This window comes from Cebus imitator, unplaced genomic scaffold (assembly GCF_001604975.1).
Source record: "Cebus imitator isolate Cc_AM_T3 unplaced genomic scaffold, Cebus_imitator-1.0 Scaffold112, whole genome shotgun sequence".
NCBI lineage: Eukaryota > Metazoa > Chordata > Mammalia > Primates > Cebidae > Cebus > Cebus imitator.
In genome coordinates, this window is record NW_016107427.1 from 3,100,648 (window position 1) to 3,120,280 (window position 19,633).

The window sequence follows — 19,633 nt, forward strand, 5'->3', positions numbered from 1 at the left end:
GATTCTTCCACCTCAGCCTCCTGAGTAGCTGGGACCACAGGTGCATGCCACCATGCCCAGCTAATTTTTTTGTATTTTTAGTAGAGATGGGGTTCCACCGTGTTGACCAGGATGGTCTTGATTTCTTGACCTCGTGATCCGCCCCCCTTGGCCTCCCGATCCGCCCCCCTTGGCCTCCCCAAGTGCTGGCATTACAGGCATGAGCCACCGTGCCCAGCTAGGAGTGATCTTTTAAATGTGTTGTTAAAGTTGGTTTGCTAGTATTTTGTTGAGGATTTTTGCATCTGTGCTCATCATTGATACTGGCTTATATTTTCCTTTTTTGTTATGTTCTTGCCTGGTTTTCTTATCAGGATAGCGCTAGCCTTGTAGAATTAGTTTGGAAGTATTCCTTCCTCTTCAAATGTTTTTGAAAAGTTTGAGTAGAATTAGTATTAATCCTCCTTTAAATGTTTGATAGAATTAAGCAGTGAAGCCATCAGGTCCTCGGCTTTTCTTTGATGGGAAACTTTTTATTACAGCTTTGATCTTGTTACTCATTATTAGTTTGTTGTGGTTTTCTATTATTTTGTATATGTGATTCAGTCTAGATAGGTTATATGTGCCCAGGAATTTAGCCATTTCTTCAAGATTTTTCAATTTTTTGGCCTACAGTTGTTCTTAACCGTCTCTAATAATTCTTTGTATTTCTGTGGTCTCAGCTGTTATGTCTCCTTTTTTGTTTCTGATTTTATTTGGTTGGCTCTTCTTTTTCTCTTAGTCTAGCTAATTGTTTGCCTATTTTGTTTATCTTTTCAAGAAAAAGGAACCCAATTTTTTTTTTCATTAATCATCTGTATTTTTTTTAGTTTTAATTTCATGTATTTACGCTCTGATCTTTATTATTTCTTTCCTTCTCTTAATTTTGGGTTTAGTTTGTTCTTACTTTTCTGTTTCCTTGGTGCATCATTAGATTGTTTATTTGGAGTCTTTCTGCTTTTTTGATATAGGCATTTACTGCTATAAACTTCCCTCTTAGTACCACTTTTGCTGTGTCCTAGAGATTTGGTGTGTTATATTTCCATTTTCATTTGTTTCAAGAAAGTTTAAAATTTCTTCCTAAATTTTTCATTGACCCATTTGGTTGTTCAGGTGTATGTTGTTTAATTTCCATGTGTTTATATCGTTTCTGAGGTTCCTCTTGTTATTAATTTCTAGTTTTATTCTGTTGTACCTTTTCTGGGTACAGTAGCCTATGCCTGTAATCCTAGCAATATGAGAGGCCGAGGTGGGAGGACTGCTTGAGGCCAGGAGTTTGAGACCAGCCTGGGCAACATGGCAAGATCCTACCTTTATGAAAAAAAAAAAAAGAAAAAAGAAAAGCTATTTGATATGATTCTATTTTTGAATTTGTTGAGACTTGTTTTGTGGTATAAGATGTTGTCTGTAATCGAGGATGTTCTATATGCTGATGAAAATAATGTATATTTTGTAACAGTTGGGTAAAATATTCTGTAAATAGTCAGACCTATTTGGTCTAGTGTGTAGTTCACCTCTGATGTTTCTTTGTTGATATATATATATATATATATATATATATATATATATATATATATATGTATTTTGGTCTGGATCATCTGGCCATAACTGAGAGTGGGATGTTGAAATCCCTACTCTTACTGTATTGCAGTTAGTTTCTCCCTCTAGATGTATTAATGTTTGATTTATATATTTGGGTGCTGCTGTGTTGGGTACATAGATGTTTGAAATTGTTATGTTATCTAGCCAATTTGGCCCATTTTTCATTAGACAGTGACTTTTTGTCCCTTTTCACAGTCTTTGACTTTTGCTATATTTTATCTGATGTAAGTGTAGCTACTCCTGTTTTTTTGATTTCCAGTTGCATGGATATCTTTTCCTACCCTTCACTTTCAGTCTACATGTGCCTTTATGGGTGAAGTGGGTTTCTTGTAGGCAGCATGTTGTTGAGTCTTGTTTTTTTCAATTCAGCCGCTCCACATTTCTTTTAATTAGAAAACCGAATCCGTTTATATTCAGTGTTACTATCGGTAAGTAAGGATTGACTACTGCTAATTTGTTGCTTGTTTCCTGGTTGTTTTGTAACTTCTCTCTTTCTTCTCACTTTCTTACTGTCATCCTTTCTGGTTAAGCAATTTTCTCCGGTAGTATGTTTTAGTTCATTGTTTTTTATTTTTAGTGCATCTATTATAGATTTTTGCTTTGTGATTACTGTGAGGCTTACAAAAAACATCTTTAGATATAATAAGTTATTTTAAAGTGATGATGACTTATCTTTGATCATGAAAAATAACAGAAACAAAGAAAAAACTAAAAATGCCTCTGTACTTTAACTCCATCCCCATATTTTGACTTTTTGTTGTCTCAATTTACATGTTTATATTACCTGTCTCTTAACAGGTTGCTGTAGCTATTATTGTTTCTGTTTCTAGGCTTCATGTTAGAATTTTGAGTGGATTATACATCGCGATTACAGTATTAGAATATTCTGGGGTTGTCTGTGTACAGTGTGTTTTATATTTATTTTATATGTTTATTTAAGTATTTCTTTTTCCAGTGGGTTTTATACCCTCAATTTTTTTTTTTCTTTCTGCATGTTAGTGTGTTTTTCTTTCAGACTGAGGAACTTCCTTTAGTGTTTCTTGTAAGATAGGTCTGGTTGGTGGTAAATTCTCTCAGTTTTTGTTTGGGAAAGACTTTATTGCTCGTTCATATTTGAAGGATGGCTTTGCTGGATACAGTATTCCTATATGGTGGTTTCTTTCTTTCAGAACTTTGAAAATATCATACTACTCCTTCCTGTCCTGTATGGTTTTCTTTTCTCCCCTTCCCCTTTCCCCCTTCCTCCTTCCTCCTTCCCTTTCCTTTCCTTTTTCCTTTCCTTTCCTTCCTTTTCCCTTTCCCTTTCCCTTTTCCCTTCCTTTCCCTTTCTTTCCTTCCCCTCCCCCTCCCCCTTTCCTCCCTCCCTCTCTCCCTCCCTCCCTCCTCTCCTCTCCTCCTTTCCTTTCCTTTCCTTTCCTTTCCTTTCCTTTCCTTTCCTTTCCTTTCCTTTCCTTTCCTTTCTTTTTTTCTTTTCTTTTCTTTTCTTTTCTTTCAATGGAGTCTTGCTCTCTTGCCCAGGCTGGAGTACAGTGGCACAATCTCTGCTTCCCAGGTTCAAGTGATTCCCCTGCCTCAACCTCCCAAGTAGCTGAGACCACAGGCACGTGCTATCGCACCTGGCTAATTTTTGTATTTTTAGTGGAGATGGTGTTTCACCATGTTGGCTAGACTGGCCTCAAACTCCTGACCTCAAGTGATCTGACCACCATGGCCTCCCAAAGTGCTGGGATTACAGGCGTGAGCCGCCCTGCCTGGCCTGGTCTGTATAGTTTCTGTTGAGAAGTCTGTCGCCAGATGAGTTGGGAGTTCCTTTGTTATTTGCTTCTTTTCTTTTGCTGTTTTTAAGATTCTCTTTATTTCTGAATGTTGAGAGTGTGATTATTATGTATCTAGGGGTACGCTTATTTAAGTTGACTCTGGTGTTCTGTGGCCTTCATGTAGCTGGATGTTTATATCCAAGTTTCGGAAAGTTTTCTGTTATTTCTTTGAATAAACTTTCTATTCCTTTTTGTTGCTCATTACCTTGTTGAACACCATAATTCTTAGATCGGGTCTTTTGCGGTAATTTTCTGTGTCTTGTAGGTGATCTTCATTCCTTTGGTTCTTTTTTCTTTTTCTCCTCTCTGTGTTTTCAGATAGCCTATCTCTGAGCTTAATGATTCTCTGCTTGATCCATTCTGCTGTTGAGAGCCTCAAATTAATTTTTCAGTTCAGCAAATGCATTTCTCAGTTCCAAGATTTTTGTTTGATGATGCTGATGGTGATTTTTTAGAGATGGGATCTTGCTCTATCACCCAGGCTGGAGTGCAGTGGTGCAATTCCAGCTCACTGCAACCTCGAACTCCTGGGCTCAAGCAATGCTCCCTCCTTAGCCTCCCAAGTATGTAAGACTACAGGTGATCACCACAGTGCTTGGCCAGTTTTTTATGTTTTTGTAGAGATTGGGTGTTGCCAAATTGCTGAGGCTATTCTAAAATTCCTGACCCCAAGGCTCCTACCTCGGCCTCCCAAAGTGTTGGGATTACAGGCATGAGCCACTGTGCCCAGCCGGTTTGATTGTTTTAAGTTTCAATCTCTTTGTTAAATTTCTCTGACAAATTTTTGAATTCCTTTTCTGTGTTATCTTGGAGATCACTGAATTTCTTTAAAACTACTATTTTGAATTCTTAGTCAGAGAGCTCATATATTGCCATCTTGTTAGAGACAGTAAATGATTCCTTGCTTTATCATTTTGGGGAGGTCATGGTTTCCTGTTTTTTGTCGTTTATTATGGATAATGTCCATGCCTTTGCATTGAAAGAGTATTTATTTATTCCAGTCTTGTCTGTATGGGTTATTTTGGTTTTTATTAGATATGTTTACTAATGAGTCTTTGTAATTTACTTATTGAATTTCTTTCTTTTTTTCTGCTAGGTTGCTGCCTCTCTATAGGCACCAGATGGTGCCTTAAGTCCAGGTTTACCTTGGCTCTAGAAAACCATCAGAGTGTTGCCCATCCCGAATGGGGGAGGTCACAAAGAGGGTAACCCGGCAGTGTGGGAATACTGGCAAGGCATTTGTGCCCAGGGGACCTGTGGGAAATACTTTCTACTGTGTGCATCTGCTGAACGGCCACTCTGATTTTGTGTCTCTGCTGGCCAAGTTACAGATTAGAGTTTCCAGGGCTGGGAATAGTTTCCCTTCAGGTACTTACAGTGCTCCCCATGGGTTGAAGCGGGGACAGGTTTTCTGCCAGGGAATCTAAGATGGTGGGGACAGTAGTTGTTTTTCTCCACCTGACTTTTTCCAGTGTAGAAACTGGGAGTCGGGGAAATTTTCCTCACTCTTGGTGCTGGGCACGTTATGGAGAGGGGTGCCACAGATATGAAAGTCCAGTTGTTTTACTGTCTGTTCAGAGTTTTTCTCACTTGTCTGTTGCTGTGGGAACTGTCTGATCCTCATATTTGAGTTCTGGAATATTGCTGCTGATAATCTTGGAGCTGCTGTATATTCATTTTTGGTTTTCTGTTGGAAAGCAGTGAAACCAATTTGCTTCTGTGCCACCATTTTGGAACCAGAAACTCCTCGTTGCCCATATTGTAATTGGGTTATTTTCCTTTCTGTCACTGAGTTTTAAGAGGTATTTGTAATATACTAGTACCTTATCAGAGATATGATTTTCAAATATAGCCATACCTCAGAGATATTGTAAGTTTGGTTCTAGATCACTGCAATAAAGCAAATAGCACAATAAAGTGAGTCACATGAAATTTTTGGTTTCCCAGCATATATAAAAGTTATATTTACAGTGTACTTTAGTCTGTTAAGTATGAAATTAGCTGGGTATGGTGGTGCATGCCTATAGTCCCAGCTACTCAGGAGGTTGAGGGTGCAGTGAGCTGTGATTGTGCCACTGCACTCCAGCCCATGTGATAGTGTGAGACCCAGACTAAAAAAAAAAAAAAAAAAAGAATTTTATTGCTTTAATACTTACATTCAGATCTTTGATCCATTTTGAGTTAATATTTGTATATGGTGTGTGGCAGAGATCCAACTTCATTCCTTTGCATGTGGATATCCAGTTGTTTTAGCACCATTTGTTCAAAAGATTATTTTATCCTTTCTCTGTTGATTTGTCTTGGCAACCTTGCTGGAAATCAATTTGACCATAAATGTGAGGATTTATTTCTGTACTCTCAATGCTACCACTGATTTATATGTCTATCATTCTCTGCCAATACCCTCTTGTTATTTTTGTTGCTGAAAACATGATGAAATTATTACAGTCTAAAGCAAAAGTATCAGACATAATATGTCTGAACTCTGTATATCTTTTTTAGCATAAATAATTGACACCAGATTTTTAATTTTTATTTTTTAAGATGGAGTCTCACTGTGTCCCGCAGGTTGGAGTACAGTGGCATGATCATAACTCACTGTAAGCTCAAACTCCTGGGTTCAAGCAGTCCGTCAACCTCAGCCTCCCAAGTAGCTGGGACTACAGGCATGAGCCACCATACCTAGCTAATTTTTAATTTTTTTTGTAGAGATACTATGTTGCCTAGACTCATCTCAAACTTCTGGGCTCAAGTGATCCTCCTACCTTGGCTTTCAAAATATTGGGATTATAGATGTGAGCCACTGTGCTTGGCCCTGATTCATTTCCTTTTGTTTTTTTTTGAGACAGAGTTTTGTTTTGTTGCCCAGGCTGGAGTGCAGTGGTGTGATCTTGGCCCACTGCAACCTCTGCCTCCTGGGTTCAAGTGATTCTCTGCCTCAACCTCCCGAATAACTGGGATTACAGGCACATACCCCCATGCCTGGCTAAGTTTTGTATTTTTAGTAGAGACCAGGTTTTGCCATGTTGGCCAGGCTGGCCTCAAACTCCTGACCTCAGCTGATCACCCTCTTTGGCCTCCCAAAATACTGGGATTACAGGCGTGAGCCACTGTGCTCACTCCATTTCTTTTTCATTTCTTTTTTCTTCTTGAGTTGGAGTCTTGCTCTGTCACCCAGGCTGGAGTGTAGTGGCACAATCTTGGCTTACTGCAAGCTCCGCCTCCCGGATTCAAGCAATTCTCCTGCCTCAGCTCCTGAGTAGCTGGTATTATAGGCATGTGCCACCATGCCTGGCTCATTTCTGAATTTTTAGTAGAGATGGGTTTTACCATGTTGCTGAGGCTGGTCTTGAACTCCTAACCCTGTGATCCGCCCACCCCAGCCTCCCAAAGTGTTGGGATTACAGATGTGAGCCACTGTGCCTGGCCCATTTCTTAAATTATATAATTACTATGTTAACCTTTAGAATTACCTATAAACACTTTTAATGAAAAATGAACCTAGAAAAACCATTTTAACAGAAAAATAAACTGGTAGTTTTTTACTTTTGGTGAATGGTAACAAATCAATTCTGTAGCCTTGAATTGACTCACAAGCATTCTAGATAGATTAAATAACAGTAAGCAAAGTACAAATTGTCATGTGAAACAAATTCCAACAGACAAATACTGGAGCAGTCTGTGTAAGAATTTATTCACATTTATTTTACTTTGTAGTTCATGTTTTGGTGATGTTTAATGAAATGCGGCATTGGCATTTGCAGCTACAATACTGGATATATGATACAGACTTCATTTATCAGTAAATTTGTTGGGTGTTGTTGCTTGCTATGGTATAGTTTTTGTTTGTTTGTTTTTCTTCAGTATTAGTAATGTTTCTATTGCTGTATAACAAACCTCCTTAACGACAATTATTTTGCTCACGAGTCTACAATTTGGTCAGGTTTGGCAGGGATAATTTGCTGCTGCTGCTCTCCAACATCTGGGGCCTTAGCTGGAATGACTCAAATTGTTGAGGGATGGAACAGCTGGGGTCTAGTGAGGTGTCTTTCCCTGTCTTCTCCCCTCATAGAGTCTCAAGCCTTCTTCACTGTGCTATTTCTTTTCTTTTCTTTTTAGACAGAGCCTTGCTCTGTCTCCTAGGCTGGAGTGCAGTAGTGCAGTCTTGGCTTGCTGCAGCCTCCACTCCCAGGTTCAAGCAATTCTCCTGCCTCAGCCTCCCAAGTAGCCAGGATTACAGGTGTGAGCCACCACACTTGGCTGATTTTTGTATTTTAGTAGAAACAGGGTTTTGCCATGTTGGCCAGGCTTGTCTCAAACTCCTGACCTCAAGTGATCCACCCACCTTGGCCTCCAAAATTGTTGGGATTACTGGTGTAAGCCACCACGCCTGGCCTCCACTGTGCTATTTCTGTGTGGTCTCTTCATCATGGCAGCCTTAGGGTAGTTGGAATTCTTTCACAGTGACTCAGGAATCCTAGAGCAAGTGACAGGAGACCACCGAAGTCATAAGGCTTCTTCCTGTCCATTGTTGGAAGGCTTGTGGTGTCCGTTCTGCTGCATTCTACTTCTGACAAGTGAGTCACAGTGTAGGGGACTACTCAAGGGTCTGAACATGAGGCCAGGCTCACCTGGTACCTATCTCTGGAGTCAGGCTGCCAGAGCCTATAGCTCTGTTCTTCTGCTGGGTTTCAGTATATGGTCTGCAGTTATTTACATAAATAATGCTTTTTTCCCCTGAAAAGCTACCTAAAAGCTATCTTTTGTGTTTATGATGCCAAATGCTTACTTGGTTCATTTTTCTCCTAAAATATGTCTTTAGTAAAACTAGAATGTGTCGTATTCTGGAAAATGTACCTATCAGGTTAAAATTCATTAACCAAAGAAGGTAAGTTTGTGTCAGTGAAAAGTTCTGTTCTCAGTAGTTATGGCTATCATGAAAGTACGTACCCGAAGACACAGCACCAATGATGTGGCCAAATGCTGCAAAGACAAGTAGAAAGGGGAAAAACTCTGTTAGGTTTAGTAGACTTTAATATTACTCTTTTGGTCCATCTCAGACCAGGTGAACAAAAATAAATAGGAATGTCAAAGATCTGAGTTCATTAAGTTGGTCTGGGAGCATAGATGAAATTTTATTTTATGCATAAGATTACATCTAGTCAAAGGCAGAACAAGTAAGTGATAAAACTCAGCTTCCATTTGTGATAATTCTTAGCAAAAACTAAGAACAGATGAAGACTTCTTTAAACTGATAAAGGGTATCTACCAGAAACACATCAGACATCACACTTAACTGTGAGTTTTTAGAAGCATTTCTATTAAAATCAGGAGAAAGACAAGGCTGCTGGCCTGTCTCTCTTCCACCTTGGTCTGATCATTTGGCTTAGAAATCTTAGTCACTTTGAATCATGCTTTACTGCCAGATCCAACTAAAGAAGACTCTTACAAACATGTACATAAACGTACTTGGATCACTGGATACTGACAGGTATTTGGAAATGTCGATGGAGCCAGTAGTGGCTGCAGCACTGCCCACTGGGAGCAGTGTGATTACTTGGTCTGGGCTTTACGCCGATTCGCAGGGCCTCAGGCATGAAGAAATGGGGTACTTGCTGATCCACAATGGGACATAAAATTGAGAAAATAAGTTTTTTTTAAAATCAGCTTTCATAGTCTTTTTTGACTGCATATAATTTCCGTTTTCAGTTTTATATCATGGCTAAAACTTATTAGGAAATATAGATCAAATATTCCTTATCCAAAATGCTGGGGACCGGAAGTGTTTTGGATTTTGGAATACTTGCATTATACCTGCTCGTTCAACACTCTGATTCCAAGATCTGAAATCTGTAATGCTCTGTGAACATGACCTTTGTGCATCTTGTCAGTGCTCAAAAAATTTTAGATTTTGGAGCATTTTGGTTTTTGGGTTTTTGGATTATGGATGTTATTAAAAGTGAATTTATACATTCTCAGTCCCAGATAAGATAATCAGCCCTCCCTTATGTTTGGACCCTAACTGCCCACAGCTGTTTAATGCAGTACTCTGGAGCATAGGGACTGCAGACATGCCTAGATTCCAGGGCTCTGTTTCACTCTTTAGGCACTTGCTAATCATGGTGCACATAATTTACTATTTCAGTAGCTTTTGTGATTGTCAGTGATTCTCTCTGGGCTGTCATTTTTGTTGATACTTTTTTTTTTTTTTTTGAGACAGGGCCTTGCTCTGTTTCCCAGGCTGGAGTGCAGTGACATGATCATGGCTCACTGCAACCTGTACCTCTTGGGCTCAAGCAATCCTTCTGCCTTCACCTACTGAATAGCTAGGACTACAGGTGCGCACCACCATGCCTGGCTAATTTTTAAATTCTTTGTAGAGATAGGGTCTTGCTATGTTGCCCAGGCTGGCCTTGAACTTGTAGCCTCAAGCGATCCTCCCACCTCAGTCTCCCAAAATGTTGGGATTACGGTTGTGAGCCACGATGTCTAGCAATTTCATTTTTAAATGCCTCATTGTCAGCTGTGTTTTTATTAGGTCTTTTAGGAGAAAAACAGCAATAAATACTCTTCTGCACAGATTTTCTTTTTTTCTTCTTCTTTTCTTTATTGATTAGCAAATATTCCAATCAATACATTATGAAATGTAGTCTTTTGTAGACACATCTTGTACAAACAGCATTCTCCCTTTGTCTGCTAATTTTAATTTTTGTAGTGTTTTGTCATATAGAATTAATTGTTTTACATTCTGATTGGCCAATCTTTTCTTTTATAGGCTCTGGATAATAATTATTGTAAGAAGGCTGTCCAATATAGTATTTAAACAAAAGGTCACAAAGTATTTTCAATGAGTGTTCTTATTAGGTAGGTGGCATTATGGGTCCTGAAAATGACCTGTAAGGCAGTTGACTTAGGTAGACTGTACAGTGATGTCTAGTCTCAAGGAATGCCATAAAATGTTGAATTTTATAATTTTTAAAATTATACTTGAAGTTCTGGGGTACATGTGCAGATCGTGCAGGTTTGTTACATAGGTATACACGTCTGCACAAAATTTTCTAGGTTCTGAAGTCTTCATGATCTTGATGCTTTGTTTCATCTTTCTGTTGCAGACGTTGCTGCCATAGCATGTGGTCGTGAATTCTTGGTTAATTCAAGCCGGGTGCTCTTGGACACCATATTGCAACTCCTGGGAGACTTGAAGCCAGGACAGTGTACCAAACTCAAAGTGTATGATGGATAATGTTAAAAAGTTAATTCTATTTACAATCAATTAGAATGTGCTGATTGGGCCTTTCTTCAAGTAAACACCGTTAATTTTGGTGGTAGTTCTAAAAACCAGAGGAAATAAATTGCCTGGAGAAGTTAAAGGGGTGCACTCTCTTAAATAGCATTTTAGAAAAACAAATTTAAGGAAGGAATGTACTCACCTTAGAGCAATCAGTGAGCCCCAAATACTATCACATGATACTTCATGGTTATGTCAAAATGAATTTAAATAGGTCTTTGTTATGGTAGCACTCCACTTCCAGGTACTAAAATCTGTATTTGTTTTCTATTGTTATCTAACAAATTATTACCAACTTGGTGGCTAAAACAACACCATTTATTATTTCATAGTTTGGTAAGTCAGAAGTCTGAGTGGATTTGAGGGGTTCTCTGCATAGGCCAGAACTGAGGTGTCTTCCAGGCTGGGATCTTTTTGGAGACTCTGGGGGAGGAATCTGCTTCTGGGCACGTTGAAGTTGCTGGCAGAGTCCAGTGTCTTGGTTTCAGGACCGAGCTCCCTTGTCCTGGCTGTGGGTCAGCTGTGGGTCAGCTGCTGGGGCTGCTTGCATTCCTTCGCACGTGGGCCTGTCTTCAAGCCACAGTCGCTCATTGAGTCCTGACGTGTCCAGTCTCAGACTTCCTCTTCTGCTGCCAGCAAGATGAAACTCTGTCTGCTTTTATTCTTTCATTAAAAATTTTACTTCAAGAAGGCAAACTCTCTGCTTCATATGCATTTGTGTGTTTAGATTAGGCAGACCTGGATAAACTCCTTTTGATAAACTCTTGAGTCAGCTGTTTAGTAACCCTTAATTACATCCACAGAATCCCCTTTTCCAGACAATGACATAATCAGTGTGTGATAATTTATAGTCCCAGAGATTAGGGCAGGAAATCGTGGGGAGAGGGAGCAGTGTAGTGTTCTGCCACTCATACCACTCATTCTGAGTGTTGCCTTTGACTTCTTAGAGCATCTTTATTTTTTTATTTTTATTTTTAAAGAGACCGGGTCTCTACATACGTTGCTCAGGCTGGCCTCGAACTCCTGGGCGTTCCAAGTATTCCTTCCACCTCAGCCTCCTGAGTAGCTGCACTATAGGTATGTGCCACCATGCCATGCTGTGGAGCACTTTTTAAAAGTAAGAGCTTCTGTAAAGTCGTGCCAGATGCTTCCAACATCTGTATCATCCTGGCCTTGGTGTCTCGATGGTTTTCTCCCATGTGAGTTGAGATTTCCAGTTTCTTTGTATGCCAAGTAATTTTGGATTTATCATGGACATTTATGTGATCGCTGGTCTTGTTTAAATCCTTGGGAAATGCTGATGTTTATATTTTCACAGGCCATCAACCCCTTTGGGTCAGATTCCAACCAGCCTTTTCTGTTTGGTTTCCTGTGCCAGTCCTGTTTTCAAATATCCTTTACAGAGCTATTGGAACAGCCCCCATGAGTGCCGCCCAGTGGCCAGTCTGAGAGCTGGGTGATTGGAGCTGCAGTTCTGAGTCTTTCAGATGCTGTTTGTGATCAGATCCACACAGCCACACCTTGGGATGAGGCCAGGAGTTTATAAACAACTTTGTGGGGTCACTTTTCTGAGCTGTTAACTCTCTGGGTACATTTTAGTTAAAGTACCTCACCTGGAATGCCGGGGCTTCATATACCCTGCAGTGTCCAAGCGCCTGCGATTCTGCCCTTGTCCAGCCCTGCAGCAGGGGTTGAGAAGGTCATAGAGCTTTCAAGTGTAAGGAAAATTCGTTTCCCACAGAGTTTGAGTTACCTGGGGATGCCGCCACCGCCACCGCGCGTGGTTGCTGGCAGAAGACCCCTTTCCCACTCCTGGAGCCTCACTAGAGACCTTCTCCTGGTGCTCTCCGTGTGGCTCAGTGCTACTTCTGGTTTTTGGAGCTCCCGTGAGTCCAGACCAGGGACACTAGAGGAAAAAGTGGTAAACTCACTGCTGGTTTAGTGGTTCTTAAATTTTGAACTTCTTTGCCTATCTGCCTGCTACTGTTTACTTTTCAGAGTCCTCAAACAGCTGCTTCATATATTCTCTGTGGAATTTGTGGCTGCTTTCGGTGGAAGTGAGACTGGAGGGTGTGTTTAGGCCATCTTATCCAGAACCAAACTTTCTAGTCAATGTTAGTATTTTGTACTAAAAATTATATGCACTTAAATAATGCATATAATATAGTGTAACATATATGCATATGTAGTTTTTTTTTTTTTTTTTGAGACAGAGAATGCTCATTTTTAAAGGCTGTTTCTCTTCCAGTCTCATGCAAAAATTTTTCCTCCTTGAAAATTCAAGCAGCTAATTGCTCCCTCACATCCAGCCTTTCTCATCACTGCAGTTTTCTGACCATCCACTTTCCTTGTTCACTGAGTAGTGGCTTGTTGGTGTCCCCTTCCGCATTTCCTGCTGTCTTGAGTGACTTGAACATGTTTAGGGGTGATTCATTTAACAATCTAATTTCAAGCTCGATTGCCTTTCTCAGTTCCCCAGATTTAATGTGCCTTTGACTGTTGTCAAAGCCATCTGCCTTGGGCCAGACGCTGCACATGGTCATGAGGTGGACTGTCTGGTAGACACTGCTGTAGCACACATACGTCCTCTCCTCCCTGCCTCCCTTCCTACCATTGTTCCCTCTAAACTGCAAGACCACCACCACCGCCTCTCCCGTCTCCGCCTCCGCCTCCACCTCCTCCGCCTCCTCCGCCTCACTGCATTTCCCCCATGGCCTCCTTCCCTCTAGCTCACTAGCCCCAGTGTGGATCACGTTTCCTGATGCTTTCAGCCTTGAACCAGCCCAGCCATCCTCCTCCTCTGTTCCTACAGCTGGGGCTGCTTAGTGAGGTTTGGGAAGAAGCTGCCTCTGTGCACAAACTCTTGTCATTTCTCTGGTCTCCAGCCCCACTGGGGTCCTCCTCTATATCCTTACTCAGCTCCCACTCACTTCCATAGTGGTGGAGACAGACCTTGGTGTGACCCTGACGTCCTCCCTGCTCTGCCCTTCCTGTGCAGGTGGGCGGCCCAGCAGGCGGCATTACTTCCTGCCGCACAGGGGTGAAGGGGCAAGTGTGGCTGCCTCACTTTGGCTTCCCTTGTTTGTTCCACTCACCTTTGCTTTCTCCTCTCGTGTCAGAGGCACATATGGCTGGGATGTGTGTGTGTGGTGTGGATGTGGGTGCATATGTGCAGGGTGTGTGTGTGGAGGGGTTGGGATGTATTTTGTGTGTGGTGTATGCGTATGTGGGTGTTTTGGGGGTATCTGGTGTGCATATGGTGTGTGTTTGTGTGGGGCGTGTTTATGGGTATGTGAGGGAATGTGTGTGTGGTGTGTGTGTATATATGTTGGGGGGAGGTGGGTGTCGTGTGTGACTGTGTGGTGTGTTTGTATATGTGGGACTAGGGATTTGGATGAGTGTATTTTGTGTGGGGGGAGATGTGGGTGTGGTATGCATCTTGTGTGTGTGGCTGTGTATGTGTGTATGTGAGGAGGATGTGTTTGTGTGGTATGTGTATGTTGGATGTTTGTGGTGTGTATATGTGGAGGGTATGGGGTATATGTGTGGGATGTGTGTGTGGGGTATTTGTGGGTGTGTGGTGTAGGTGTGGGGGGTGTTGGCTGTGTATATGAGGGTGTTTGGGTGTGTGTGGAGTGGGGGGAAGTATGTGGAATGTGTGGGGAATGTGGGTGTGTGGTGTGTGTGTGGTATGTGGTGTGTGTGGCATGTGGGTGTGTGGTGTGTGTATGGTGTGGGTGTGTGGGCTCTGTCAGCCAAGGGTGGGGCAGTTAGTGCATTCAGCTGGTATGTGATGTGTATGGTGTATGTGTGATGTGGGGTGTGTGGTTTGTGTATGTGGTATGTGTGGTATATATATGTGTGGTGTTTGTGTGGTATGTGTGATATGCATATGGTGTGTGTGATTGTGCGTGGTGTGGTATGTGTGGTGTGTGGTATGTGTGTGGTGTGTGTGTGATGTGTGTGTATGGTGTGTGTGTTGGTGTATGTTGGATGTGTGGTGTGTATGGTGTGCTGTGTGTGATGTGGTGTTTGTGTATGTGGTGTGTGTTGGTGTTCGGTGAGTTGTGTGGTTTGTGTGGTGTGTGGTTGTGTGGTGTGTGTGTTGGTGTGTGTGTGTGGTGTGGGTGTGGTGGGTGTGTGGTGGCTGTGTGATGTGTATTATGTGTGTGGTGTGTGTGGTGTTTGGGTATGTGTGGTGTGTGTGGTATGTGGTGGGTGTGGTGTGATGTGTGTGTGATATGTGTGTGGTATGTGTGATTGTGTCGTGTGCATGTGGTGTGGTATGTGTTGGTGTGTGGTGTGGTGTGAGTGGTGTGTGTGGTGTGTGGGTGGTGTATGATGTGTGTGTGTGTGGTGTCTGTGATTTGTGTGTGGTATATGTGTGGTGGGTGGGTGGTATGTTGTGTGTGAGTGTAGTGTGTGAGTGGGTGGTGTGTGATTGTGGTGTCTGATTTGCGTGTGGTGTGTGGGTGGTATGTTGTGTGTGTGTGGTGTGTGTGGTTGTGTGTGTGTGTGTGGTGTGTGGGTGGGTGGTGTGTGATGTGTGTGTGTAGTGTCTATGATGTGTGGGGGTGTGCGTGTATGTATGTGTGATCCTCCTGGCCTTCCTCTGGGATGTGCCCTGTTGGCTGTCACCTCGTGCTCTGGTATTTTCCAGTGCCCCTCTCTGCTGGCTCTTGTTTTGTCTCCCAGGCCATGGCCACTATTTCAAACCACTTGCTGACCTGGGTTTATCATGACATGTTGCATTTTCCCAGAATGCAGAGTTGGCTCATGGCATGTTCCCTTTGCTTCCCCCTGAAATCCCTGTGGGCCCTGCAGGTCAGACGCGATTCTGCCTTTGGGCCACATGGCCATCTCTTTTGTGGCAAACACTCAAAGGGTCATACATGGGACATTGCTGTGACTTGGCCTCTGTGAGTTCTCAGTGGCATAGCCTCCCTAGCCATATGGTTTCAGGCTATTCCTAGTTTACCTACCTTTTTAATGAAGACCCTGTTTTTAACTCTCCAAATCTAGGAACTTCCAGCATATGGTGGCCAGGCACACCAGCTGACCTTGGAGGCCCCTCGAGGTGGTAGGTGCTGCCAGCAAGATGACTGGATTGTGTTTACTATAGTGGTCATAGCTTTTCAACCTTGACAGCCACACCTTCCGGGTAATTTTCCCCGTTCCTGTCGGCCTCTCAGGTGTCTGCTAGAAGTGGCCACTTGACAGAACTGTGTGCAGCGTGGGCTCTGTCAGCCAAGGCTGGGGCAGTTAAGTGCAGTCAGCTGGTGGCATGCCCTGCCAGGGTCCTGTCTGTTTCTTCTCTGTGTATTTCTCCTTAGTCATTCAGCCATGGGATGACATGTGTCAGGAACATCCCCATCGTCAACACCTCAGTCCATTTCCTTTCCCTCCAGCCACTGGTCACCCAGGCTTGCTCTCCCAGGGCCTGGTGTGGGCAGGAACTGTGCTGTGCCCAGACCCTGGGATGGTGGCGGGGGGACCCTGAGCGCTGTCCTGGCACTGAGCCACACGTGGAGGACCCAAAGACTCCTTTTTGTGGCTCTTGTTTCTTGCTGCCACAGGACCCCAGCGTTTCCATTCTCCTTGACACTTGGTAACACTTGGCAACTGCAAGTATTGTTTTTTATTAGACTTAGGCCAGGCTATCTTTCTCCCTCACTGCTCATGCTTCCTAGGATTTTACCAGTCCTTGCTGAGTAGGCTGTGAAAGGCCTTTTCACATCTGCACTAACTGTTCCTCAAGTCAGACCTGCTGGAGGTGTTATTGAAGGGGATGTCCGAAGGCCCAGAGTTTAAGGTGGTTCTTCACCTGGAGTGAGGAGAGAGGCCTCCAGGGAGGGAGCTACCCACATTCCTGAATGGTCACTTGGTTCTTAGGCTAACGCTGTGCCCAAATTTGCGGTTGGCGTGCAGTGTCTATGAAGAGAACACCTCTGCTTTTACCAAGCTGAGGTAACTGACACAGTTCAGTTTACTGTCAGGGGCCAGAGAATATTTGGCATATGTGGGAGAACAGTGGCTCAGCAACGTTGTCTCATCCAGGTGCACGGTGAAGGGTACAGAAATGTCTCTTGGAGTTTGGGCTCTCTATGGTCCCTGTTTCTTGAAGTTACTATTGGTTTATCCCCACCCAGCATCTTCCCCAGACGTCACCAGTAGCGTGGCATCAGTGAGAGTACGGCTTGTGGGAAGTTTCGGGTTCTTTGTGCAGCTGACTTCAGAAGCAGCTGTGAGCACTGCAGGATAATCACCTCAGCTTTGTGGGCAAATCAGGGTGATGGTATTGTCCCATCTCTCTGTGGAGTAGCCATGTGGCTGGGTCTGTGGATCAGAGCCACCCACAAGCTCCTGTTTTCCAAAGAATTCATCTGGGATGGTCACAGTGCAGATTGTATTTTTCAAAGATGCTTCTAGAAGTGTTTCCACAAAATGTCTTAAGACAATAGCAGGCTTTAGAACTAAGTGTGGAGAGGACACTGTAAAACTTGTACCACACTTTGCTCACTGGTAGCTCTGTTTGTCTCTCTCCCATTTCCTCTAAACTTCTGGAGAGCATCGAGTCTAGGACAGAGAAAGTGCTCAGTAAATGTTACCTGATGAGTGAGAGCAAATCCTCACTTTCTGGGTGTGGTTCTACCTTGTTTGTTATTAGAAGTCCTACTGAATGTTACTGTGCGTTTTGGTGGCCTGATTCCTTTTTCGCGTAAGCATTGGCTGCAAGGAAATCTTCAAACAGGATGGGGTTTCTAAACAATTTCCAGTCACAGCTTTAGTAATTCTAGGTAGGAAAGTTATCTTTAGGGATCTTGTAAGATAATTGTAAGGCATTGCATAACAGTTAATTGTCCTGGTGAAGGAAGTATGTTTTTCAAGACAAACTATCTAGATAGTGTTCAAATTCCTAAGTTTAGAGTTCTCATCATTTCCAGATATTAACAAAACTCAATATCTGAAAGTCATTTGGGGCCTGCGAACTAATGTGTATTCTTTCCAGGTGGCATAGCTTTCAGCTACCACATGCTTACCAGCCACTGAATTGGTCTCTGTTGAGTTATAGATTGGTAGATGGTGCTGTGAACATTAGCTCTTCTGAAAGGCAGTTTTGGATTTTACCCTGTCTAGTTTAGGTCATTCTGTGTACACTTGAAAAAACTCACATAACTAAGTAATTTGCTTGTTTGGCCTCTTCAATAAGGAAAAAGCAAAGAACCAAATACACAAATTGGCAAAAGAGAAAATCAGGCAATTTAGAGAATTAAACACATATGAGCTTCATAAACATGGAAAGATTCTTGTTCTCCACAGTAACCAGGGAAATGCAAATTATAACCCTAATAAGATGCCTTTTCAGTGCCTCTCATTGAAAAAAATCCCAGTCTGATGATGACAAGCTTCCAACTGGACATGAAGCCACAGTGAAGCTTATACCTGTCCACGTCCTGCTGGAGGGTACATGGAGCCTGCCAATCTGGTCTGTGGAGGTTGTGTATGCACATGCCGAGGTCAGAGAGTCCCCTCTGCATGTGCACTCCAGAGAACGTTTTACATAGGATACCAGGACGCTTGTACAGAAAACGGTATAGCCGTGGTGTTTGTAATCACACAAACCAGGAAATTACCTAAATGTCTCTAAGCTGAGACATTTAGCTGAGAATAGATAAAGAAATTGTGATGAGTTAAAAGGTTGGCATCTAGATTATAGCTATACAAATCAGCAGAAACAGACCTCCCCATGGTGTGGAAGATTGCATGCAGTATGCTGCTGTTGATGCAGACATGCAGAGAAAAAAGATTTCATACCTAAAGTATTAGAAATGCTTGGCTAGTTTAAATATCATAGTAGCTAGTGCTTACACTTCCTTGAAGTACTCCTTTGAGTAGCACTCACAACTCTGGATATTCAACTCTGGTTAGAGTTTCTTTCTTAACCAGGGAGGTGGGTATTGTATTATTCTTTATATCTTTTTGTATGTCTTCACTGTAACATAATAGATACAAATTAACATACAGATATTTGAGGATTACATGATACAGATCACAGGTTTTTACCTTCTAACTTGACTGAGGGAAGAAGCACAGAACCTGAAGTATGGTAAGTCATTAGTTACTGTACTCTGTCTAATGAAAAATTGGTAGGCCTCTTAAGTTTCTGTCAAGAATAATTTGGTCTGAAAATACTGTATTGCTGTGCTAATTGCTTTCTCAAATTACATGCAGTCTTTTGTAAGAATTTTATTACTTATTGTACTTTAGAATTACTTTATGGTGCTAATTTGGCTACCTTAGATTTTGGCCAGTTTAGCATGACTGTCTTGTTTCTGGCCAGTGAACTTCACAGATACTCTTTTTCTTGTTTATTTTTATTGCTAGTTTGTTTGGAAGTACTGGATGTGTTTATTCTGTTACTTGTAGGTTACAAGTTATATTTTCTTTTAAGATGAAGAATAAGGTAGTCAAGTTATGTCACATTTACTTTTAGTGACTCAGCTGTGCTGGTCTCTGGAGGAGTGATTTTCTGGCTTTTCATACCTTGAGCTTGTTTAGCCCTGAGACCTTGTATATTTAGGTAAAGAGAACTTGCTTTTTATTGAAGATGAGTTACTTGTATTGCTTATGTAGCATTTCGAGTTCACCAATACCATTATTTTAGGCATGTTTTCAGTCCTTTTTATTCTAAATGTCAGATGCATCTTAGATGTTCAAAACTGCAGAGACTGGGAAGTTGCTCTTTTGGAGCTCATTAGCCCCATTTATAACAGAATTTCTGCTGAGGTTTTGGTAGGAAGCAGAATTTGCCTACATTTTTTTTGTCATTGGAAGAAAAGTCTAACAGTTAGAACACTAGTTTGAGAAGTGACTTTTTTTTCTTTTTTTTTTTTTTTTTGAGACGAAG

At 42.1% G+C, this 19,633-nt stretch overlaps 1 protein-coding gene across 2 annotated transcripts in view; it reads left to right on the forward strand.

Annotated features, from left to right (window-relative positions):
* LOC108311204 (heat shock transcription factor 2 binding protein) overlaps positions 1–19,633 on the forward strand; it is a 110,164-nt gene that overhangs the window by 47,207 nt on the left and 43,324 nt on the right. For both annotated transcript variants that reach the window (XM_017538551.2, XM_017538552.2), the window contains one exon: positions 10,550–10,667. In XM_017538551.2, coding sequence (XP_017394040.1) covers positions 10,550–10,667 — 118 coding nt within the window. The remainder of the gene's footprint in view (positions 1–10,549; positions 10,668–19,633) is intronic.